The 25,875-nt window shown below is 39.1% G+C and overlaps 1 protein-coding gene across 6 annotated transcripts in view; it reads right to left on the reverse strand.

Moving 5' to 3' along the window:
* Window positions 1-25,875, reverse strand: part of SEMA3C (semaphorin 3C) — a 171,970-nt gene that overhangs the window by 86,171 nt on the left and 59,924 nt on the right. For 4 of the 6 annotated variants that reach the window (XM_059712155.1, XM_059712151.1, XM_059712149.1 and 1 more), the window contains 2 exons: window positions 2,840-3,000; window positions 1,677-1,739 (listed from right to left, as the gene is read on the reverse strand). In XM_059712155.1, the coding sequence (XP_059568138.1) occupies window positions 1,677-1,739; window positions 2,840-3,000 (224 nt within the window). Of the gene's footprint in view, window positions 1-1,676; window positions 1,740-2,839; window positions 3,001-25,196; window positions 25,308-25,875 lie in introns of those variants that run through there. The other 2 variants (XM_059712154.1, XM_059712152.1) reach the window with 2 other exon arrangements.

A 25,875-nucleotide genomic window follows, 5' to 3' on the forward strand; every position in this document is an offset into this window, starting at 1 on the left:
GCGTTGAGCGTCTGCCCCCTGGTGGTCAGTGCACGTCATAGCAACCGGTCATTCCACTGTTCAGTCAATTTGCATATCAGTCTTTTATTATATAGGATGTTGACTTCTCCAACAAGGTAATAAAGTTTATGAGCGTCAAATATGTCTATTTTAGCAGAAAATTGTATCTCTAGTAATTAACATTATGCCAGATGCATAGTAGGTATCAGTATTTGTTGAAAAATGATTGAAAGAATGAATTATCTAAAGAAACTTCTGCCCTGGCTAGGTGGCTCAGTTGGTTGGAGGATTGTCCCATACATCAAAAGGTTGTAGGTCTGATTCCAAGTCAGGGCACATACCTAGATTGCACTTTCAATCCCAGGTGGGGGTGCAAACAGGAGGAAACTGATTGAAGTTTACCTCTCACATCAATGTCTCTCCCTTTCTCTCTGTCTCTCTCTCGCTCTCCCTCTCTCTCTAAAATCAATAAACATGTCCTTTGGTGATGATTAAAAAAAAAGAAACTTCTTTTTTTTAAAATATCTTTAAAAAAATGTATATCGGAGAGAGGAAAGAAGAGGAAGAGAGAGAAACATCAATAATGTCAGAGAATCATGGATTAGCTACCTCCTGCATGCTCCCTACTGGGGATAGAGTCCTCAACCTGGGCATGTGCCCTGGCCAGGAATTGAACCCTGACCTCCTGGGTCATAGGTCAACATTCAACCACTGAGCCACACCAGCCGGGCTACCAAGTTATTAATATAAGAGTAAGTGATTTTGATACTTGGATCTATTATGTTATTTTTTTCATGATTTGAAATAAGGTGAAATGACATATATGCTTCATTATAAACATTAAATGTCTTGTGCACATTAGATATTTTTTCCTGTATTTATTTTATAATATTCAAGAACAATCTGTCAGTCCTGGCCAGTGTGTCTCAGTGGGAGGGTCATGGGCTCGACCCGAATAAATGTGTTTCTCTCAAACTGATGTTCTCTTTCTCTCCCTCCCTCCCACTGTCTCTAAAACTCAGTGGAAAATATATCCTGGGGTGAGCATTAATTTAAAAAAAAAGCATAATCTGTCAGTTTCAGCAAGTCATGATCAGCAATCAATAAAGATTTATTCCTTGTCTCTGGACTCTTATCTAAAGTAACATAATTTTTACAAGTGTTTCTAGAGCCTCACATTGACAATAGATTGATATTTATACCTGTCTCAATTTTGTTTCTATGGTTATTTTTAATTAACAAAGATACCAGTCATCACTGGTGATTTATGCCTCTGGAATGTGCTGGCTAACCACAACCCTTCTGCTGAGAGTCTTTCTTAGGAAAAGCCCACATGGTATCTGGAGTTGGCCCAGAGTCCTGCATTATCATTATTCCAGCAGCCTCCTGAGAATTCCACAGGTTGGATCCACTTGGAACAGGGGTTATTACTGAAATTCATCATGAAAAGTGTCAGGGTGCAATAATGAAAGCAAGTCAAGAAAGTTTTACCCAGTCAGGAATTCCTAAATTACAATGTTTAAGAGTTCCAATCTTTCTGTATTTACATTTTTTACCATGTGTCCAGCAGAGGATTTAAAACACCAACACCCGTTGTCTCACTCCTGGCTGCACTCAAGATACATGGATTCGAAGACCAAATATTTAAGTTTTGGGTTTTTTTTTAAAGCACTCACTGTGGGATCTTTGCCAGCCATTTTGCACTCTTCGACTTTGATTGTAGACGCTGGCCAGAAAACCTGCTCAGAAAGGAAAATATAGATTGCATAAATCTCACTGTACATAGGACAGCTCAGTGGTTGTCATTTACTTTATGCTAACAGATTTCTTTAAGATGTTTCGTATTTCTACAAAATTCTATCTTCTTTCATTTTATGAACTTAAATGAATATGGATTTTAAAATTTTATTGTAAGACTTATGTTTTTATTCCTTCCATCAATCTTTCTTTTAACAAAAGCACTTCAATATATGCCCCCTTACTAATGCTATTATATTAAAATGAGGTCATTATTAATGTGCACAATATAAGGTATATTTCCTCTTTTTTATTTATAGTACACTTTTTCCAACTGCTTATATCACAATGAATTTACATTTATATTGCAATCTCAGTTTAATATTATTTTGAGAAAACTACAAGCTAGGCTGGTGGATTTAATTAAAATGGGCACCTAGGTACATCCACAGTTAAAATAGCTTGGATAGAATCCAAAAGGCTCCTGCTCTGAAATACTGTCCTAGCATTCCAAGTCGTTGTTGCCTTGGCTCAGGTCTGGTAGTGAAGATTATTTCTTTGTCTGCTGTCCATTTTAAAATAACAAGTCCAGAAATCTCCTTTCTGTAATAAATTTATAATGAATCTACTTTTATTTCTTTACTCCAGTGAGTCTCAATTTATTTCCTTGTTGTGAAACAGAATGACAAATATGGGCTACATTTGTTCAAAGAATAGTGCATTTAATAATTGTGTTCCTTCCAAGGACTTCTTGAATTACAAATAAATGACAAGGTAGGTCTTCCTTTAATCCGACTATTTTTTTTCATGCTATTCTCTAGTCTTTTCTTTTTCTCGTTCTATATATGTATAAACAGGAAGTGTTTTCTCAGTTAGCTTCAGATTTTAGATTGTTTAAAACTATAGAACTAGACAAAGAAAATTGAATTGATTTTATATTTTCAGTCCATTAAATAAATACGAACTTCCAATTACGTATAAACATGCAACTGGTATTTTCTATTGTTCTAATGAAATACATAATTTATTATTGTATTTTAAGTCTTTAAAGAAAAAAGCAAGTAAGAGGTCAACATTGCCCTCATGAAAGTAATACACTTACACTCAAAGCTTCTTGACTTATATTGTTAATATTCAAGGAAAGAATGTGATCTTTGCTGCCCACATATATCCGGTCCTGATCTTCATCCATTAATAATATCCTATAGTCTAAAGGGTGGTGAGACAGGCTGAAGTACTCAGAGGTCTTGGTTTCTCGAAGCTCTGAAATAGTGAACAACACAGTGAAAATAGACATGGTTCAATGGTCTATTATTTTAATAAAAATTATCTTACAGAAATATTTACCAAAACCGTAATGATACATTTTCCTCCTACAATAATAAATTAATTATAAATTAGAGTTATTTCAGTGGATATTTTTATTCATCATCTCTGAAATAAAACATAAATCAATAAATGCAATTTTAAAGTTTATGGTGATGACATTGATTACAAAATTATTCACATTTTGTAAGAATCTCAATTGAGTTTTATTCCTGGATGTCATATCAACTAGTTCAAACAGATTAGCCAAAAATATATAGTAAGTTAGCAGATTGAAACACAAATAAAAGCTCAACAAACAAACAAACAATGGCAGTGTGAATGTCTTCCTAGTTTGTCTTAATGTTTTATTGTTGGACTCAGTATATCATTTTAAAATTATTTCCTGCTCTAAATATTTACCTTACTACCTCAACATAATTCTAACCAGTTCAATATGTTTTTTTGATAAATTATTTAAAAAGACACCTATTTTTTCCCCAGTATACTCCATAAAAAGTTAATGTCATTTAAATGTTCATGTATCCTATCTAATAAAAGAGAAACATGGTAATTAGAGTATGTCCATAACCCTTCCCATTGGCTAATCAGGGCGATACGCAAATTAACTGCCAGCCAAGATGGCGGCCGGCAGCCAGGCAGCTTGAAGCTAACATGAGGCTTGCTTGCTTCAGTGACGGAGGACTCCAACGTTCCCTGCCTGCCTTGCCGGCCTCTAAGCTTGCAGTTTGAAACATTGTTAAAAATATAGAAGCTAAACAAAACCCCAGAAACCTGCTTTCAGCCCACTGGGATCTCAGAGCTGAAGTTGATACAGTGTTTCGATTATAGAACCCAAACAAACCAGATACCTGCTTTCAGCAGCAAAGGCCTCAGAGCTGGAGCCAGAGCTAAAGTTGGCCCAGAATAAAAAAAAGAAAGAAAAAAAGGAGCAGTTGGGAGCTTCAGTCACACACCAGCCTGAAAACAGCCCTCAGTCCCTCACCCAGACTGGCCAGGCACCCCAGTGGGGACCCCCACCCTGAAGAGTGTGTGACCAGCTGCAAACAGCCATCATCCCCTCACCCAGGCGGCCAGGCACCCCAGTGGGGACCCCCACCCTGAAGGGTCTGTGACCAGCTGCAAACAGCCATCACCCCTCACCAAGGCTGGCCAGGCACCCCAGTGGGGACCCCACCCTGATCCAGGACACCCTTCAGGGCAAACCAGCTGGCCCCCACCTGTGCACCAGGCCTCTATCCTATATAGTAAAAGGATAATATGCCTCCCAGCACCGGGATCAGCAGACCCGCGAGGCCTCCCAGCACTGGGATCAGTGGAGCTGAGAGGCCTCCCAGCACCAGGATCAGCATGACAAGGGGCAGCGCCCAAACCCCGATTGCCCTGCGGCTCTGTGTGTGACAGGGGGCGGGGCCACAACCTCCCTATCCGCCCTGCTCTGTTCTTGACAGGGGAAGGTGCCCCAACCCCCTGATCAGCCCTGCTCTGTGCCTGATGGGGGGAGCTCCCCAACCCCTTGATCGCCCTGCGGCTCTGTGACAGGGTACGGCGCCCCAACCCCCCTGCCCCCCCCCCCCCACCGGCCCTGCTCTGTGTGTGACAGGGTAGAGCCATAACCTCCCCATCGGCCTTGCCTTGAGTGTGAGAGCGGTGGCACCCCAACCCCCTTATCTGCCCTGCTCTGTGGGTGATAGAGGGCGGTGCCCCAACCCCCTGATCCGCCCTGCTCTGTGCGTGACAGGGGGAAGCTCCCCAACCCCCTGATCGACCCTGCTCTGTGCGTGACAGGGTATGGAGCCGCAACCCCCCTGATGGGCCCTGCTCTGTGCATAACAGCGGGCAGCGCCCCAACCCCCTGATTGGCCCTGCTCTGTGCGTGACAGGGGGTGGCGCTGCAACCTCCCCATGGACCCTGCCTTGAGTGTGACAGGGGGCGGTGCCCCAACTCCCCAATTGGCCCTACCCTGAGCGTGACTGAGGGTGGCATCGCAACCTCCTGATCCGCCCTGCTCTGTGCATGACAGGGGGTGGCGCCCCAACTCCCCAGTCAGCCCTGCTCTGAGCCCGACCAGGGGCTGCACCTAGTGATTGGGCCTGCCCTCTGCCACCTGGGAGCGGGCCTAAGCCAGCAGGTCGTTATCTCCCAAGGGGTCCCAGACTGTGAGAGGGCACAGGCCAGGCTGAGGGACCCCCCCCCACCAACCAGTGCACAAATTTTTGTGCACCGGGCCTCTAGTATATAATAAGGAAAAATAATGAATTTTTAGATGTTCTGAATTGTTAGATTTCCGTATCTCAATGATCAGTGACTCATGTTTATTTAACTTCTTTTACATTAAATATGTGCCTGTACAACTGAACTTTGAATATAATGAATGCACCATGACAACACAAAAGTCAATTAACAATTATAGCAGAATCAATTTTCTTTCCAGTCAAAGTGCTCTTTTGCACAACTTAAGTCTTTTCCTTTCAAAGAGTTGATGTTTTCTTTGTTCTTTTGATTATAATCATAAAAGAATGAAAAACTGTACAAGAATATGCTTTCTGGCCCTGCTGGCCTGGCTCAGTGGTTGAGCACTGACCTATGAACCATAAGGTCACGGTTCGATTCCCGTAATAAAATTTCCTGTTGGCAGAGTTGGTCTATGCCAACAACAGTGGTTCCATTCCCCTAACCAGTTAGTCATTTAAATGTGGCCTCTGACTAGATATGGTCTATGAGACTTAAAGAGAAGCCTTCTGCAGGGGTATTGAAAATATTTCTTGGGCCTCAAGAAGTGGCACCCCAAAAAGGTGCCACTTTTTCTACCTCTGGACGTTGGTGTGTGAGCATTATACTTGTAGCAATTGCAGCTACCAGGATTACTAGCTGAGAATGACAAGCAGGAATTTAGGGGGGAAAAATCTCAGTTCTTTAAAAAAGCACTTAATCTCTGAACTCTCCTGGAACTGCGCTATAACTGAACTACTGCTATTATGTAAAATTAAAAAAAAAATTCTTGTATTTCTTAGGCACCTTGAAGTTTTCATTTCTGTTGTTGAAATCCTTACCAGCTGATACATCTTTTGAGTGTTCAAAGACCCTAACTGCCACCTTCTCACCTTTGCTACCATGATTTCTTTAGCTTGGGTATTTTTTTTAATACTCTTTTTTTTTTCTTTTTCCCTTTTCTTCCTAATCTATAATGAAGTGAAATCAAGAGTGTGATCTTAGTAGGGAAAACAGCCCCAACTGAATTTTACCTGCAATTAACAAACAATGGCAGTTCTCCTCTTTAACTGTTTTGTTAGAAAATAATCAATTTTTTGCATTAATTCAAATACCACAGGGAGCAATAACTACATTAACTTAAGACCTTTCTGGTCTGAGGATTTTTATCTATTTTTCTGAGCCATAAAGCTATCTTCAAATTTAATTACCTTTAGCTCACTGACAGTTGACAGCTGTTAACCAAGGAAGATTTACTTTAGAAGGGCCCCTGTTGGAAGCCTACAAGCCAAGGCCATTTAGTTAAAATGCTATTTAAGTTGCTGATAGTTAGCCCTAATTGAACTTTGGGGTTTGGGAAAAAAACAACACAAAATACGAAATTTTTATTTATTTTTTTTACTTAATAAAGAGATGAGTTCAAAGCATTGAAGATTTTTATCTATCTATGAAAAGAATGACTAAAGAATCCGTCATTTTGGTTTAATGTAGAGCCAACTTAAGTCGATGAATACAGTTAGAGAAAATGACTAATTTAATGACGTGGGTACAGTGAGAAAAGGAAATCACAATTATTGGTTCCTCCTCTAAACAAATGAAAAGAATGGCGCTGTGCTACAGTTCTTTAAATCTTAGCAATGATGTCATCCTTTTTACAGCACTGGAAGTACAACTAGTTGTTTTGTTTCTCAGGACATGCTCAACTGATCGAAAGGAACTTTGGCTGAGAGTATGCGGTATTAGAAAACGTGGTGGCCCCCGAAGGGCAGTGTAGGTCTCCAAGTCCCTGGGAAAACCTCCTGGGAAACATTATTAAAAAAATACCACATGCTTCTATCCTGAAATCTACATTACTGTAGAGTTCTATGGTGGGAAATTACTGTCATGCGTTCCATGCCAATGTTCCCTGAGGGGAAATCTGCAGCTCAATATGCTTACCTGAAATTCATGTATGAACATGGACTTTTCTTTGTGATAGAAATTATTGTGAGCCTTGAGAATTTAACCAAGGCTGGGGGAACAGTACATTCCCCCAAAATATAAACCCTAGCAATATAAGCTTTGGGGTCCTACTGAAGATAGTCAACATATTGCTGTAGCAATTACAATATAGTTTAATATGTATAATATATGCTGTTTGTAAATCACACTTTGCCCCTAACCACAGTAAGAACTAACATTTATTCTCTGTTAAATCAGTCGGTGATCTTTTTTTAAAATAATATATTTTATTGATTTTTTACAGAGAGGAAAGGAGAGGGGTAGAGAGCTAGAAACATTCATGAGAGAGAAATGCGTCCAAGGTATATGCCCTTGACCAGAATTGAACCTGGGACCCTTCAGTCCACAGGCCGACGCTCTATCCACTCAGCCAAACTGGTTAGGGCCAGTCGGTGATCCTAATATTTGAGGTGACGTAAGTAAAATAACTCAAATAGCCCTCTCTCTCTCTCTCTCTCTCTCTCAGTGGAGGAGGGTGGAGAGTCTAGGGTTTTCTTTTATGAATAATATATATCTCAAACTACTAAGAAGGGGAACTCATTTGCTCAGAATACTAAATTATCTTTGGCCTTTTATAAATTTGAAATTCAGGCCAAAGATTACTTGATTAAAAATCAACTCCCAGAGGTCTCTCTATTAGGAACATATGCAACGGTTACTCATTAATTAGATTTAAAGTTCTTGACATGCTATTAACTTATGTAATTGATGTATTCAATACATATTTATTGAACTCTTATCACAGCAGGCTGGACACTTTGCTCAGATAAGTGGACACAAATATGAAGATACCATGGCCTTACCACAATTCCAAATTTTACCTTCGTTCTGTTACGGTCATGCTTCACTTGCCAATGGAGGCACATTATGAGAGACGAGTCTTTAGGCCATTTGATCATGGTGCTTACATCATGGAGTGCTAACACAAACTAGATGGGATGGCCTACTCCACACATGGGCTATATTGTTTAGCCCAGCAGTCGCCAACCTTTAGGACCTCACGGACCACCAGTGGCCTGCCGGTTGCTCCCAGGCTACAAGCGTGTGCAGCCGTTTACTAAACTAAATATTGTAGGCAGGCAATTGTAACACAATATCATATGTCTCTGACCAACAAATAGGTCCAGAGACATATAAGCACCAAACAGAATCTCAGAGGAAGGGAGAGATTAACCCATCTGGAGAGATTAACCAAATCACTCATTTGCATATATGTATAAGCCATGGGTAGAGACAATACTGAGGTGAAGGCCTGGGGTGGGGTGGGAGCCTGGTGGAGGGGGGCAAAGGGGATTGAGGGACATCTGTGATACAACAATAAAATAAAATACATTAACAATAAGATACAGTAAAGGCTGTGCGAGCACACGTGCACACACTGGGGATGCAAGGGGAGGGCTGTGAAGGCAGGCGCTGAGAGGAGGAGTAGATATCAGGACAGAGGGAGTGAGGGAGAGAGCAAGAAGGGAGAGAAGGGGAGGGGAAAAAGGAGAGCAGAGATCCAGAGACCCAGGGAGGTAAGCTTAAGATGAGAAATAATGAAAGGGAGAGGGAGAGGAGTGGGAGGATAGAAAAAGGAGAGAGAGGAAGAAAGGGGCGGGGGAAAGAAGGGAAATGAGTTTGTGCACAGGAGTGTATGTGCATGTGTGTGTGTGTGTGCGTGTGTGTGTGTGCATGTCCGTTTGTGGGCAGGCGCGCACGGAGCAGGCTCCTGGGTACCCCTCCTCCCCAGCCTATTCCTCTTCCTTCCTAGATAGTCCCTTGGCCCAGCTGGGTGGACAGCATGCTGACCTTCCTGGTCTATTTAAAGCACATAGAGGTAGCAGTAAATGCAAACTTTCAATATCGCAAACATTTGCTTATAGTCCAGTATAATCTTAAGATTATAAGATTATCAGACACCATGGTATATGTGGTCTGTCTTTGACTGGAACTTCCATCATCTTCTGTCACGTAACTGCACTCTGTTTGCTCAGCCCACCATGAAGTTGTCAACATAAACCTCCGCTCTCTCTCAGGAAGAACGGGCATCTACAGATTTCAAAGGAAATCCTTAGGATGTCTTTTATTTCAGCGATATTGCTACCCTCAGAGTGATTTCTTCTTCTGAATGTCTAAGCCCCGGAAGAATTTTTAGTAGACGGGGCTTTCCTGACCCATCCTCTCCCTGAGGCTCACTCTTTTCAAACGGGTTAAAAACTGAACTTCACCTGTCCCTTTAGGGCAAACGGGCAGATAAAATCAAGAGCAGTGAAACTTCAGGGGACTGAAACCACAGCTCCTAATTCCTAAGGCAAAGAGAGACCAGAAGGCATTTTGTTAAAACCACATTTGCTCAAAAATAATCGTTCCATTATCCTTTGAGACAGCATAGCCATAGAGAGATGTGGGGATTATTCTGCTAAGCGAAATATGCCAGTCAGAGAAAGACAAATATCACATGATGTCACTTATATGTGGAATCTAATGAACGAAATAAACTGACCAACAAATAGGTCCAGAGACATATAAGCACCAAACAGAATCTCAGAGGAAGGGAGAGATTAACCCATCTGGAGAGATTAACCAAATCACTTATTTGCATATATGTATAAGCCATGGGTAGAGACACTACTGAGGTGAAGGCCTGGGGTGGGGTGAGAGCCTGGTGGAGGGGGGCAAAGGAGGTTGAGGGACATCTGTAATACAACAATAAAATAAAATACACTAACGATAAAAATAAACTAAATAATAATAATAATAATAGTCCCAAATAGCTACCACTTGTGGATTTATCAGTAAGTGTAGCTATTCTAGGTGCCTTATAAAATGATTTCATGTAATTTGCATTCAAAGCTTTTATGTTTATGTGTATAAATTCATAACCCGTGGACACAGACAATAGGGTGGTGGCGTCTTGGGGCGTGGGGGCAGGGCAGGGCTATAAAGTGTCAGTGGGAGAGAAAAGGGAACATACGCAATACTTTCAACAATAAAGTTTTTTTTTAAGTTTTTGTGTTAGGCCTTAACATTATTCCTGTTCTGCATATAAAGAAACTAAAATTCAGCTCACTGAGCAATGTAACAAAGATCACACAGTAATGAGTAGAAGAGGATAGAACCAGGATTCACAGCAAGGTGAGTTTCTTAACCTGTGAGCTCAATCAGATGCTCTCTGGCCCCGGCTGTTTTCTCAGCAAAGAGTGCCCCCTCTGCATTTAAAAGATGCATGGTTTGGATGTTAAATTATATGATCACTGTACTTTTAAGCTCCCTCGTCTTGTCTGGGTGGCTTTCAATTACTTTTAGCACAAAATCCAGAGTTCTTAACATGGCCTTTAAGACCTGCCATGATCTGGTCCAAGATTACCTCAGTGGAAAATCTCAATCATCACGATAGTATTTGCCTATTTCCTTTGTGTTCTCGCCCTCCTGGTCCTCTTTTCACATCTTCAAACTACTTCCCTCCCTCACTTCTGCCTCAGGGCCTTTGTGGGTGTTATTTCTGCTGCTGAAAGGATTCTTCCTGCTTTCTTCTCACTCCCACTCAGAACTCAAGCCGTAGCTTCCATGTAATTGAAATTGGACGGATTCATAAAGACTTCCTTGATCCTCTAGATGAGGTCAGGTCTGAGGTCTGCTGATATTTGCTCAATTTCTCTTTGTGGTTTTCTCTTAAAGGCTGTCTGAAAGTGGAAGATCATTTGAAATGCTCTAAAACGCCATGGGTTCAGCGGTGGAAGATCCGATCTGTCTTCTGTAAAGTTTTGCAGTTGAAGTGCCTCTGAATATGAGATAAAGCTATTTGTTCATTCACATTCTACCCTGCCCTTTTTTCCCCTGCTTCACTGAGTTTTGTAATCTCTTAATCTTGGTGAACTAAAAATTATGAACCTGAACCAATAAAAGAAAACTATGCTATCAAATTTCAAAAATTGGAGTGTTTGTGATAATATTTTATTATTATTAAAAGGTAAAGTGAATGGAGGGGGAGGCTCTGTTTTGGAATTAGCCAACTAAGGATAAAGCTCTAGCTTCACCATTTGTTGATACAGGCCTTGGTTTGCCCCCTTCCTGCAATCACTCCTTTCTACCTTCCCTCCCTCACTTTGGACCTTAAATCTACAAAGCAAAAGGAAGAATGAGATTATTTATTAATCAGAATGATCCCTAATGTTCCCCACAGCAATAAAAATGTTCATGAAAATAATCTCTTTTTCACATTCTACAAGTGTTATCTACTATTGTAGAATATCTGTAAAGCTGACTGGACCCTTCATATTATGATTAATATGACAGGAAGAAAGGGCCTGTTTAAAGCCTATCTTAGAAACATGACCACAGTAATATAACTGTGTCTTTTCTGGACACAATATGAAGCTAAACCAAAATCAAACTTTCCTTCCCCATACCTAAAACATATTCTATGTGTGTTGTGTGGTTCAATAAACTGGACAATCAGAGGTTCTAACTTAAGTCCCTTCCTCTAAACTTACTTGGGAAGCATGAGAGTAGACTTCAAAGATGTTAGGTGCCAATATCAGGCTCCTTGTATGGGCAGTGGTTTTGGATTCTATCTCAGAAGAGGAAGAATCGACAGTTAGAAAATAACTAAGTTGTCTTGCGAGTCTCTGCATTGGAAGGAAGTAACTTCTGAAAAGTAGAACTAAATCTGGGCCCGCTGCTAAGCTGCAGAGGACAGCAGGGGTGAGCATTCGGGCTGTCAGGGAGGCCTAGTTCAGAGTGTCCACTCCACGTGGAAACAGGGGAGATAAAGGTGAAGAGGAGGAAACACTTCATCCGACACCTCCTTTCCAGAGCCCTTGACACTTCGGAGAAGCTGCTTTGGGGCAAAGTGCTCAAAAACAGCGTGTCCATGTTGAGAACAGTAGTTTCAAGGTTGTCAGCAAAACAAAAGCAGAAACATAACAACAAAGAAAAAAGAGAGGGAGGGGCATAGAATAACAATTGGAGCTTGAGAATGAATGGTGTAAATTAGTGTACTTCTACTAAATATAATATTTGCAGTCACTACAATTGTCTATGTAGAGATTTGAAGATATGAAAACTATTTTCTCAGGCTGTTCAGTTTTAAAAGTAGGCTCTATTCAATATGAAAGCAGTTGTTAAAAATTATTCACGGAAAATAAACCAGGAGGACATATTTTTAAATATTAATACCAAAAGTCCTGGGCGGTGAGACTGTAAGGATGGGAAGATGATACCTCAGACCAACACGTGTGCAGCGGGCCAGGTGAGGAGCTGAGGCTGATGTGATGTGGAATGCCAGCAAAATCCCAGAGCAGAGTACCACAGACCCCAACCCCCACTCTGAACCCCAAAGGGACCACACTAAACGATCACATGGAAAGATTCTTACAGTAGCATTTAATACATGACTATCATACAATTTATACTACTTGTTAGTTTTCCATGGTTTCAATAACACTTCCTTTGCATACACCGTGACTTCCAGTGGAAGTGTCTCCTCAACATTCTAGTACTTTATTAGAGCAACAGTTGTAGAAAATTCCATTGCTGAGTGAAATCTCTTGTCCTGTTTCTCCCTCATAAAGTTTTCTGGCCCTTCACTCCACAGTTTTCTATAACATAAAGCTTATATTTTATATAATACAGCAGGCTCTACACAAAATTAAAATATTATTTGAGATATATATTTACCTATCCATTCAATAGATAGTATATGAGCTAGGGACTGGGTAAAATAATGAAAATTCTTGATCTTTCCCCTCAGAGTGGACAGTCTAGAATGGAGATACACAAACCATTGTAGTATAAGAAGGTGAAACTAAAGGAGCTTTTCCCTAGCTGGTTTGTCTCAGTGGACAGAACATTGGCCTGTAGATTGAAAGGTCTCAGGTTCACCCTAACCAGGTTGGCTCAGTGGATGGAGCACTGGCCTGCGGACTGAAGGGTCCCAGGTTTGATTCTGGTCAAGGGCATATACCTTGGTTGTGGGTACGTCCCCAGTAGGGAGTGTGCAGGAGGCAGCTAAACTGATGTTTCTCTCTCATCAGTGTTTCTAACTCTCTCTCCCTTCCTCTCTGAAATCAATAAAAATATATTTTAAAAAAAAGAAATTAAAGGAGCTTTGAAGAAGGAAGATTAAGTTTTCCTGGAAATAGAGGGGGATCTTAAACAGAAGGAAATGTTTGACCTTATTTCTTTTTTCAACAAATAGTAGTTGAACCACTCTTTTAAACTAAAAATCACAGTAATAAGTGCAAAAAAATATTGTAAAAGACAGGATAAGTGTTTAAGTCAAGGACAGCTGCTTAACATCAGGGCTCAGGAAGAGCTTCTGTGGGGAAGTGTCATATAAGCTGTGACCTTACAGATAAATATGAGTTACTAAAGAGATAAGCATTTCTAGGGAGTGGAAAGTAGAGGTCTTACGTGGAAGATTCAAGGATGATTAGTTTCGTAGCTGATAAAGAAGAGGATTTGAATGGTCTTTTTAAGCAGAAGTAAGGTATCAACATGACAGAAATGCAAACTTCCTGAATCTCACACAAGCAACATGCAAAGAGGCAAACTCCTTGTACAACAAACCAAAGAGGTTGAATTTTTCTAAAGTTGCTTGAGGTGCCAATAAAAAATTCTGAGAAAGTACATGCAAGTACAAGTTAGTTAGAAAGAATTATGCTAATGAAGCATTCTCAAGGGTGATACTACTTTAATACAATAGTAAGTGAATGAAGTAGAGTAAAATATTTGTATAGCTAAACTATAAGATGTCCGCATAAAAGTAAGTATGAATACACAGAAATCTTGGAAAATTTTCAATTTAACATTCTCCTTCATAATGTGTTCAATTAGAAGTACGAGTCTGATAATACTGACGGCTCAACTCAATATTCTGTCAGTTACAGGATTTATAATTACTCTTTAATCAAGAATTAGGCAGTGCAAACTTTCTTTACAGGTTAGCATGATGTAAATACAGTCTCATACTAGATTCTTTCAGAAGACCACCCACAACTTTTAGTAAGATAGACTATTTGGAATTTAACAATCCTGTCCCCCCCACCAACCAAAAGTCTTAAACTCTGCTTTCCCTTGATACATTCTTAAACCCATTTCCATTTGCACACAGGGAAAATATAATGAGCTGTGTGCCATAAAATCTCATCTCCAAAGAGCCAGACTTTATGGACAAAGAAATACAGAGATGTTCCCCTGAAGAGACAGCTATTTTATCTAAACATTATTTAAGTCAACATGACGCATTGTTTAGCCTACTTATTGCATTTGGCTTCAAAACAAAGAAACAAGTTTGGGGAATGTAGAGGACAGTGGAGACATGTCCATTTTACTTTCAACGCATTCATCAGTTGTTCAATGCGGACACCCCCTTTTGTCCTTCTCTCTTGTCTCTCTCTCCCCTGACATCGTGGACAATGCCAGGTCAGTGACTCAGTGCTCAGCTGCTGGAGAGGAGATTTACACAGAGTCGCTGGGAGTGTGCCTCCACATAGCATTAGAGCCACCCTTTGATCCCTTTCAAGAGCAGCACAAAGGCTCCAACCATGTTTTCTGCAGCTCTGAAAAGCCCAGGACTCGTCATATATACAATGGCTTTGAATGTCTGTGCAAGGCATTTCTCTTCTCTTTATCCTGGTTGGGAAAACCATTTGTTTCCAAATTTCACATGATGGTGTTTTAAGATGGAGTGGCTGCAGCCACCCTCAGTCTTTCAAAAGAGAAGACCAGTGTTTCACTTTTCTGCTCTTGCTCTGGAAACATAATATTTATCATTCCTGCGTGCACTTCAAGGAGAACAGCAGAATATGAACTCAAAGCTTATTTATTTTACAAAATGCTATTGCCTCCATGAGGTTAGCATGTGCCAAGATTGTCTCTAATTTTTCAGGGTAACAGTAAGACCTGCTGGTGGAAATACAGCACACTTAAAAGGGGAAGTGTCAAGCTACTAGAAACCAAAGTTTGACCTGAGTATTAATAGCTCCCAGTTGCCTTTTTAATGTGGAAGGAAGTTTCATTCCACTGATTTATAGCCATTTTTAATCCCTGAATCTCAAGAAGCAGAACATATTTTATTAGGCAAAACGACAGATGTAGATAGTTGGGATGGTGTTATTTGAGGATTTCGTGTTACACAATTCAAGTGACTTCACAAGATTAAGCCAAACAAGCCACTTTATGCCCTAAAACCAAAAGAGTGGATAACAGCTTTCTAGTTAGGCATTAGCTTTTCACTTCTCTTCATCAAAGAGGCATGGAAATTGTACTTCTTTAATTTTAAAACTTTGCAAGCTTTCTTACTCATAATAATAAATATAAAAATAGCCAAGATTGTCTATTAATAGCCAAATAAAAATAAATTTGTTAGTATAATTAAAGCCCCCAAATAATTTTAACCTAAGACATACAGATAATTAAAATGAAACTTTCTTGTTGTTTTTTAACCTAATGGATTTTTGTGGAAGAAAGGCTGTTGTTTGCAGACAGAGATTTATGCTAAAATCTGGGCATTACCTCTAACTAGCTATGTGGCTTTAGGCAAGTTACTTAAATTATGAGCGCCTAAGAACCCCTTCTTGAATGATGGAAATAATAATAATACCTTCCTCATGGCACAATTATGTGGATGAAAGAGAAAATACTTGTGTAACACCTGGAGAATAGTAGCTATCACTCATAATTGTTAGTCTTCATGCCAAGACAGGAGTTTTGTTTTAAACAGGATATCTGTGCACTGTCATAGCTTTAGGGCGCTGCTCTGCAGTTGTTTTCTGAGCTAATCCTGCTAGTAAAGTCGGCTGAAATAATGTCTAATTTGCATTGAAATGCAACCTGTGTACCAATAAAAAGTTACAATGTTTTAAAATACTAGCAAACATTATTTTTAAATTCAAACACAAAAGTAAATATTGTTGTAAAACTGCAACTGTCCTTAATCTTTATCCAGTCTACCTCTCTTCAATTACTACTTATACTTCTCAATAGTTATTAAGAATATATGGTACCTATCACTTTACTAAGATAAATAGTAAATTGATCTCCACATCAATCCTATTAACTAAATCCTATTGTTTCCTGCTTTAAGAGTATGAGAAAACTGCAGATGGATCTTGGGTAACTTGCCCAAGTTTTGAATGTAAATCTAGGCGACCCAAAGTCCATGCCCTCCAGCCCCTTTGTGGAGCAAGAGAATACATTCGGCTGCAGGACTTGGTCTCCTTCACTTTTCCCTGAGTATAACAGTGGTTTTAAAATTTTAACACACATAAGAATTGTGAATTTCTCATTAAAAATAAAAGTTTCTAGGAATAAAAATTGCTCCATTCAGAGACACTTACTCCAAGGGTCTTCTCAAATCTCTCCCTTGAACACACTAAACTTGTTACAATACCAGGGTGGTTGCCAAAGAGATTAACCTACATTGCCTCCTATTGACTATTCAGATCTCAGCTCGCATCTGTCCAGGGGGATATCCTTGTCCACCTTTTCTTATAAAGCCCTTCCCATATTATTCTCTATGTCATCACCCTATTTTATTATCATAAAGGCATTAACATTATTTCTGGCTTTAAGGCTCAAACTTATTTAAAATGTTAAATATTATGCTGTTTGGGATAGAACTAATATCAATGTGCGATTAGTAGGCTGTTTTATGGTATACATACATTAATGTGTTAATTTTGACAATGATTTTTATTTAAAAACATCAGACAAAAAAGTCAAGATCCTACAAAAGATTAACTTGATTTTATTTAGAAAGTTTGGTGAAGATTATATAGGTTTTTGTCTAATTCTTCTTTTGCTACGAATAATTTAGAGAGTCTCAAAACGCTTGAGATGGAAACGAGGAAGAGGGACTGGAGCCCTATAACAGCTGTGCCACCTGTGTAGAAACGCTTCCTCCCCAGTTTTGGGTACAGGTGGTCCCTAATTCATATCTGAATATGATCCAACAATTCATGATTTGAAGTTTAAAACATACTTTTCCTTTACAAAAACCCAACAATATAAATTGTACTGAGACCCAACAGTTCTCCCTGCAAAAGCCTACCTGTTTATCATGTTGTTACTAATGATGATACCGAATCAAATGTTTATCCAATATTTTTAAATTTTACAAAAGTTATCATTTATCTTCATTATAGTCCTACTAGGTCTGTAGGGGTTCACAGTGTGGGGATGGGACCAAAATGCCATTTACTCCTTGTGTTATCTGGCAGTGTTACTTAATCCTTTGGAGCCTTGGTTTACTAATCTATAAAATGGAGATAGTACCTTCTATCTCATGGGCTTGTTCTTAGGTAAACTAAGTTAATAAATAAAAGCAGAGAAGTTATAGGCATCACATATTGCTTAGAATATATTAGCTGTTGACATTATTCCTGTTTTCAAAAAATAATAGTAGCCTTAGCCAGCTTTGCTCAGTGGTTAGAGCGTCAGCCTGCGGACTGAAGGGTCACGGGTTTAATTCTGGTCAAGGGCATATGCCTGAGTTGCCAGCTTGATCCCCAGTAGGGGGCGTGCAGGAGGCATCCGATCAATGTTTCTCTCATCATTAATGTTTCTATCTCTCTCCCTCTCCCTTCCTCTCTGAAATCAATAAAAATAGATTTAAAAAAAATAATAGAAATATTCCTCAAAGAGGTCAGAAATCTTTCGCAATGTCATACAATTAAAAATTACCAATGGGGGATGGAACTGGAGAGCATTATGCTAAGTGAAATAAGCCAGTCAATAAAGGAAAAATACCACATGATCTCACTCATTCATGGACAATAGAGACCATTATAAACTTTTGAACAATAATAGATACAGAGGCAGAGCTGCCTCAAACAGATTGTCAAACTGCAGCGGGAAGGCCGGGGAGGGTTGGGGGGCAGGAGGTAGGGGGGTAAGAGATCAACTAAAGGACTTGTATGCATGCATATAAGCATAACCAATGGACATAAGACACTGGGTGATAGGGGAGGCTAGGGGACTGTCTAGGGCGGGGGGATAAAATGGATACATATGTAATACCCTTTGTAATACTTTAAGCAATAAAAAAAAAAATAAAATAAATAAAAAAATAAAAATAAATAAAAAAAAATTACCAATGGGAGGAAACTGAAATTAAGTCTTTCTGGCTCTAGAACCACTGTCCTTTCTACCATACCATACCATCTTTCTAGATTGTCAGGGACTTACCCAACCATCAGCGGACCATCTGCTGAATGCATGCATGCTTGTGCTTTATGTAGTACATTGCTGAAGTGATGCTAAACAAATAAAACACAGCCTCCATCAAACGAGCCCTCTAAATCTCTGCACCTGGTTTGTGAAAACATATTTCTCTTTGTCGGAGAGTTTCATCCCCTCTCAGCTTGAGGAGCAGAACTTTTCAAGTGAATTTAAAAACTCAAAATGTAAAACAAATCAGTGAGGAACTGCTCTTGTGGAGTCTCCAATTGGAGCTCCCAAATCCTGTCTGAACAACTTCTCTCCCTTCACTGTTTACAAAGTGCAGCCGTACCCCTCTGCTTTGTATTCCATCTATAAGAGATTCCTGCATCTCTCTGTTCCCTCACAGAAACAGAAAACTATTGTGAGGCACCAACTGTAAGGAACTTTGAAAATGGGAGACAAAAGCTAATCATTTGTGAAGATTCTAGAAATCTGACTGCATCCTCTGTGGCATCTTTAGATCTTTTCCAACATATATTTCCCACATACATCTTAGCTGGACATCTCTAATCCAACGGCTGTCGAGAATACCATAAAAATTAAAAAAATAAAAGCATGACTTTTAGAAATCTATAGTCTTGCCCCAAGTGATTTGGCTCAGTGGATAGAGCATCAGTCTGCGGACCAAAGGGTCCCGGGTTCGATTCTGGTCAAGGGGTACGTATCTTGGTTGCAGGCTCCTTTTAGCCTGGGCCCTGGTCGGGGCTGGCGCAGGAGGCAACCAATTGATGTGTTTCTCTGACATCAATGTTTCTCTCTGTCTTCCCCTCTCTCATCCACTCTCCCAAAAAATCAATGGAAAAAGTATCCTCAATTATGGATTAACAACAACAAAGATATGGTATGTTCATGGTAATATAATACAAGACAGTATAAGATAGCTGCTCTTAAAGAGAAGCACGGAATGGCATTGGCATCCATCATCTAACCTATAAAACAGGAAAGCATTCTCAATTCCTCCCTCAGAGCCAATCAATCAGTTGTGGAGTCTTGTTGCTTTACCTCTAAAATGTCTCTCAAATATGTCATTTCTTCTGCATCCAAATTATTGCTCTTTTATTCTTGACACTTGTCATCTCTGACTGGATAATTGCATGAGAGAGATAACTGCTCTCCCTGCCTTCAGCCTTATCCTCTGTTCAAACACTTATGGAATGTTGAATAAACGTGGGCTCGAGGGGGCAGCCTGTGTGCTGGGTGCCAGGGATGCAAAGATGCTGATCCTACCCTGCAAGTCAAGTGGAATTCTCTCATCAGCTTCATGCTTCTACCTGAGGCAACCACCATCCAAACGCTCAGCATGGACATGTCTTTTACACACAGGACGTGTGGCACACTTTCAATCTATGCGGTGAATTCCTATTTGCTACACTGATAGTTCTGTGCTTGTTAGAGGCCATGGGGCACTTTAAAAATGAACAAATGTTATGGCCTTTCTCTTTTTTTAAAAATTTTATTTATGATCATAATCTTACAATGCTTATGCAACTTCAGGGTGTCACTGATACTCTAGGATTCATGCAAGTATCCCTCCATATTTGATGAGCAAAGTTCATGCACTCAGGTTATAAATGTCTCAACTAAAGGGAAAATTCCATGCCTTTATCTTTATGCTCCTATAGTACAGATAGCTGTAATGTCTAAAAAAATCTTAGCACTCATACTTCTCAACTATAGTCATACTAGTCATGGCCTTACCTGCCTTGCTAACTTTTACGTTTGTTTGTCTTCCAATTTTTGTTGTTGTTATGGTTAGTCCTCATCCAAAGATATTTTTCCATTGAATTTAGCGAGACAGTGGAAAGGAGGGAGGGGAAAAGAGGAAGGGAGAGATGGAGGGAGGGAGGGAAGGAGGGAGGAACATTGATGTGAGAGAGACACATCATTTGGTTGCCTCTTGTACATGCCCCACCCAGAGCTGGGGATCAAACCATGCAACCCTTTGGTGAATGGGCCAACACTAGTCACTGAGCAACACTGGCCAGGGTCTTTTCCATGTTTTTAATGCTTAACCAATACTACACTTTCTGTAAAGTCTTTACCAATTTTCAGTTTCTCCTGTGAGAAATGAGAATAAGGACTTACCTTTATTAATTTACTTACACTAAGATGTATTTTAATTATATTTGTAATTTTTGCACTATGAGGTCTATATTTCTATTTATAAATATATATATTTAATTATATTTCTTTAAAAATCTATTTTTCATTTTAGAAAGGTCCAGAATACTTTAGAGCAGGGGTGGGCAAACTTTTTGACGCGAGGGCCACAATGGGTTCTTTTTTTTTTTTTTAAATATATTTTATTGATTTTTTACAGAGAGGAAGGGAGAGAGATAGTTAGAAACATCGATGAGAGAAACATCGATCAGCTGCCTCCTGCACATCTCCCACTGGGGATGTGCCCGCAACCCAGGTACATGCCCTTGACCGGAATCGAACCTGGGACCTTTCAGTCCGCAGGCCGATGCTCTATCCACTGAGCCAAACCGGTTTCGGCCACAATGGGTTCTTAAACTGGACCGGAGGGCCGGAACAAAAGCATGGATGGAGTGTTTGTGTGAACTAATATAAATTCAAAGTAAACATCATTACATAAAAGGGTACGGTCTTTTTTTTTTTTAGTTTTATTCATTTCAAACGGGCCGGATCCGGCCCGCGGGCTGTAGTTTGCCCACGGCTGCTTTAGAGGGTCTGGAAGATTGTACCTGTTCAATGAAAACTGTTTAAATTGATGGACAAAGTCTACAATTTTCGACCCACCTGGGGGAAGAAAAAGGGAGAACAGAAGAGACTTGTTTTTTCCTTTTCCAAAAGAAGTAAGAGCAAATTCACTTGGCATTCTCATTGTGCTTGTGGAGCATTTAGGACAATGAACAGTGTAATTAGTCAGGAAGACTTCCAATACTGCGCAACCTATACATAGCTTACTGAGGCGGCAGGCATGAGAGCCACTGTGCTTACAAACAGCAAGGTGGCACTGTGGAAAGCATTAACTAGACAGAGAGTCAGTAGCAGAAATATAACAACAATCTTATTCTTGTAACCAGCTTTTTCTCTCTTGGGCATATTTCTCACTTGGCCTCAATTTTTACATCTGTAAGTAAAAGGTTTGAACTAAATAGTAAGATCTTTTCTAGTATTGCTTTTTTTCCAACTTTAAATTTTTATAAAACACCCATACCCCTACCTCAAATAAACTGAATTCTTCAAATTTCATCTATACTATGTTCTTTCTTCTTTCCTGAAATTATTTCCATTGATTGACAATGCAGCTAATCCTTGTGTCTATGAAGTTGTTATATAATTTCTGGACAATGGTTAAGCATATGTATCTAACTAAATTTCCACTTGTATGTTCCTAGTTTACTCTAAATTGATACTCAGAATAAAAATTAACACAAATAACTGAAATTTGGGGGAGGAGGGGAACAAAAAACTGTCTCAAGCAACATTTTCTTTTGAGTTTGGACTAGAACTATGTCCCCATTCTAGTGTCATAACTGAATTTGGAGCTGTAATTTATGAGATTAGGAAAGTCATGCAGTCTCCTGATTAAAATCTTCCAACTATAAAAAAATGCAAGAGTAAATAGCCCCCTTTCCTTTCTATCACACACCGGTGTGTTAAATCAAGCAATTAAAATTATTATTTATTAGATAACTTTACTACCTTCATGTCTCCATACCCTGGACAAAGAATAGCATTCAAGGACAAGTCTTGGAGCACTGCCAAATATTTCTCTTCTTAGTAAATTTAGGGGCAGGGGGAGATAGTCTCCTTTAGATAAGTTTAAAACAACTTCTTAGTCCTATCGTTTTTGATGTTTTTATTCTTCAAAGAATTTCTACCCTTCCCATTCCTCTATTAAGAATATTTGGAAAATATAGGTAAAATAATCCAAGTCCAAAACTTGCTTCAAATCCAACATTCTTTCTCATCACCCTCACCTTTATCTTAATTTCGTATATCTTTCCCATGTATAACTTATGCAGTCTATGTATTTTATAGAAAGTAGTCATTTTCATTCCATGTATTCTTTTCATTTTTAACCCATGATAGGTCCACTTATGATCTTTTGTTGTAGAATCTAGATAAAGGAATTCTTTTTCTACTCTGGAATCCCTCTCTCTCTCTCTCTCTCTCTCTCTCTCTCTCTCTCTCTCTCTCTCTTTTAAAACATGTTTTTTATTTATTTCAGATAGGAAAGGAGAGGAAGAGACAGATAGAAACATCAATGATAAGAGAGAATCATCCATCATCTGTCTCCTGCACACTCCACATTGGGGATTGAATCTACAACCAGGGTATATGCCTTGACCGGAAATCGAACTGTGACCCACTGGTTCATAGGTCAACGTTCAACCACTAAGCCATGTCAGCCAGGCAGGAATCCCTCTCTTTTACATGGGAGATGATGAGATCACTCATAATCCCACTTCAGCACCCTTCCCCTTATCATGTTTCACAGCTCGTTTCTTAATATAAGAGATTTTACTGCCTCTTTAATCCAGCTGTTGAATGTCATGCAAAATATAATTTTGCAGCTAAGTTTCTAAATTTAGCCTTAAGTATGTCTACCTAATTCCACCATGAGTGGATAATTGCTTAATCTTCTGCATTTACTGCTCTGAATGCAAAATAATATAAGATGATTTAGCCTTCATTTTATATAATTTATAAACAGCTTTTCCACCTAGAGTTTAAAACTAGAGGAGAAATAACAAGACTAAGTTTTAAAAATGGTGGCAATTAAAGAACTTTTGATGCCTTTGCTGAATAGATACATAAAAAGAAAAAAATTAACATTGCTGACAGAGTACTTTTCCCTGATTTTAAGACCATAATGTACAGTTTTCAAAGTAATAGACTATGTTAGTTATGGTCTCTACTTCATGTATAATAAAAATTCATATGCATAAAAATACATTTTATTAGAGTGGGATGCTATTGAATATAGTACTTTTTTCATAACAGTTTTATACAGAAAAAGAAAACAAACACTATTGGTGAGGGTACAGAGCAACAGACACTCCTAATCTCAATTGGTACAAATATAAATTTGTATTTTGTTTCTGGGAGGCTTATCTATTATAGATTGAAAAACTACACAACAAACCCCATAGAGAATGATATAGGAGATTATTTTTATGGCCTCTGGGCAAGTAAAGTTTTCTTAAAGTGAGGAAAAGTATAAACCATAAAGAAGAGAATAATGAATTGGGATACATTAAAATTTGGAATTTACACTTATATATCATCATCAATTGTGTGAAAAAGCAAGCCAAGTAATGGGAGAGTTGTAAACTCATATAACCTATATGAGGTTGATATCCAGAATGTTTAAAAAACTCCTAGAAATCAGTCAGAAAAATGTGAAATAAAATAAAAATGGCAGTATCTTAAAATAATTGTCCTAGAAGACAGCCATATAACCAACACACAGTTGAAAAAGTGTTAAAAATCATTAGGAACTGGGAGACTACAAATTAAAACTAAAATGAGATCCCACCAGACGGCCTAAATTTGTTTGTTTTAATAAAAATTTTAAAAAGATGGCTATTTCCAATATTAGGCAAGGATATAGAGCAAATGGAATTTTCATATACTGCTATAAATATATTTGTGTAACCACTTTAGAAAATAATTTGGCTTTTATCAACTTATTTTGAACATATGCATGTTATATTACCCAGCAACTCAATTTCTAGGTACATACAAAAATATATGTACAAGGATAGTCACAGAAGCTTTATTCATTGTGGCCCCAAACTGAGGACTACACATATGTCTATTAACAAGAGAACGGGTAAACACATTATGGTATTTTCCTACAATGCCTACTCCTCGGCAATTAAAAAGAATCCACTACTTCTATTTACAGCAATGCCAATGAATCTCTCCAACAAAATATTAAGCGATATAAGTCAGGAAAAATAAAATATACTGTACAATTGCACTTAGATAAAATTCAAAATCAGGCAAAATTAATCTATTGTGTTAGAAGCCAGGATCCTAGCTATATTCAAGGAGAATAGAGAAGACAGTCATTGAGAGGGGCAAAGGGGCTACACATATATTTTTAACCTGAATGAAAATATGGCCTCTTTGTGCTAACTTATGTGAGACTCATTCATACAGAAGATGTTTGCATTTTTTTTGTATCTATGTTTGATTTGTTGAAAATTGTATTTTTAAGAAGGGGTATTTACATCTATATATGTGCAGTTTCTGAATCGGAGTATGTTCGTTTCCTTGTAGCTGTAACAAATTACTACAAGGTTTGTGGCTTAAACACAACAGAAATTTATTCTCTCACAGACTTGGAAGCCAGAAGTCCACCATCAGTATCATTGGGCTGAAACTGAGGTGCTGACAGGACCACCCTCCCTCTGGATGTTCTAGAGAGAACCTGTTGTTTGCCTCCTCCTCGGGGGCTAGTAACATTCCTTGGCTTAAAACCACCTCACTCCAGTCTATCTCTCTGTGGTCACATTGCCTTCTCTCGCTCTCCTGTGTCAGAATTTCCTGTCTCTATCCTATAAGCAGCTTGTGATTGCATTTAGAGCTCACCTGGATAACACAGGAGAATCTCCTGATCTCAAGAGCTTAAATTTATTCATATAAGTGAAGTCAATTTTGGCATAAAAAGTAACATTCATGAGTTCTAGGGAGTAGGATGTGGATGTCTAGGAGCCATTATTCAACCTACCATACACAGTGTCATTGACAGTAATCACTCTGCGTTCAGAAAGGAGAACAACAACTGAGCACCAGAGTCAGCTGAGAGGGCCTCATGGAGCAGGAGTTTCGGGAGAACTGCCTTTATAGGCAATGGCATCAGCACATGTAGAGAACAGGCAGTCATAGTCCAAGATGGCCACAAAGGATGCCAAGCAATAAAGAAGAAAAAAGTTTAACAGAATTCACTACTAGTAAACACAAACTGAACTGTACCTAAAATATGGTACATGTTCATGAAAAGAGAGTATTAATTTTAGCTGCACTTACTGACCAGCTTAAATTATACCAGTAAAAATATTAACTTTAATATGATAAAAACATGATTAAAAGGTGAAAATTATTAACAATAACTAGCAATACTCATGCTGCTGATGCAGACAGACTGGCAGAGTGTTGCTGGAGATGAAGCACTAACGCAAGACGCAGACACAATTTGCTGGAAGCAGAAGAACCCTGCATTCTATTTCCTAGCTGGGTCTCTGGGAACAATTCCTGTAGAGTCTAGTCGGCCGTGGGCAAACTACGGCCCGCGGGCCAGATCCGGCCCGTTTGAAATGAATAAAACTAAAAAAAAAAAAAAGACCGTACCCTTTTATGTAATGATGTTTACTTTGAATTTATATTAGTTCACACAAACACTCCATCCA

The sequence above is a fragment of the Myotis daubentonii genome, chromosome 10 (assembly GCF_963259705.1).
Source record: "Myotis daubentonii chromosome 10, mMyoDau2.1, whole genome shotgun sequence".
Classification (NCBI taxonomy): Eukaryota; Metazoa; Chordata; class Mammalia; order Chiroptera; family Vespertilionidae; genus Myotis; species Myotis daubentonii.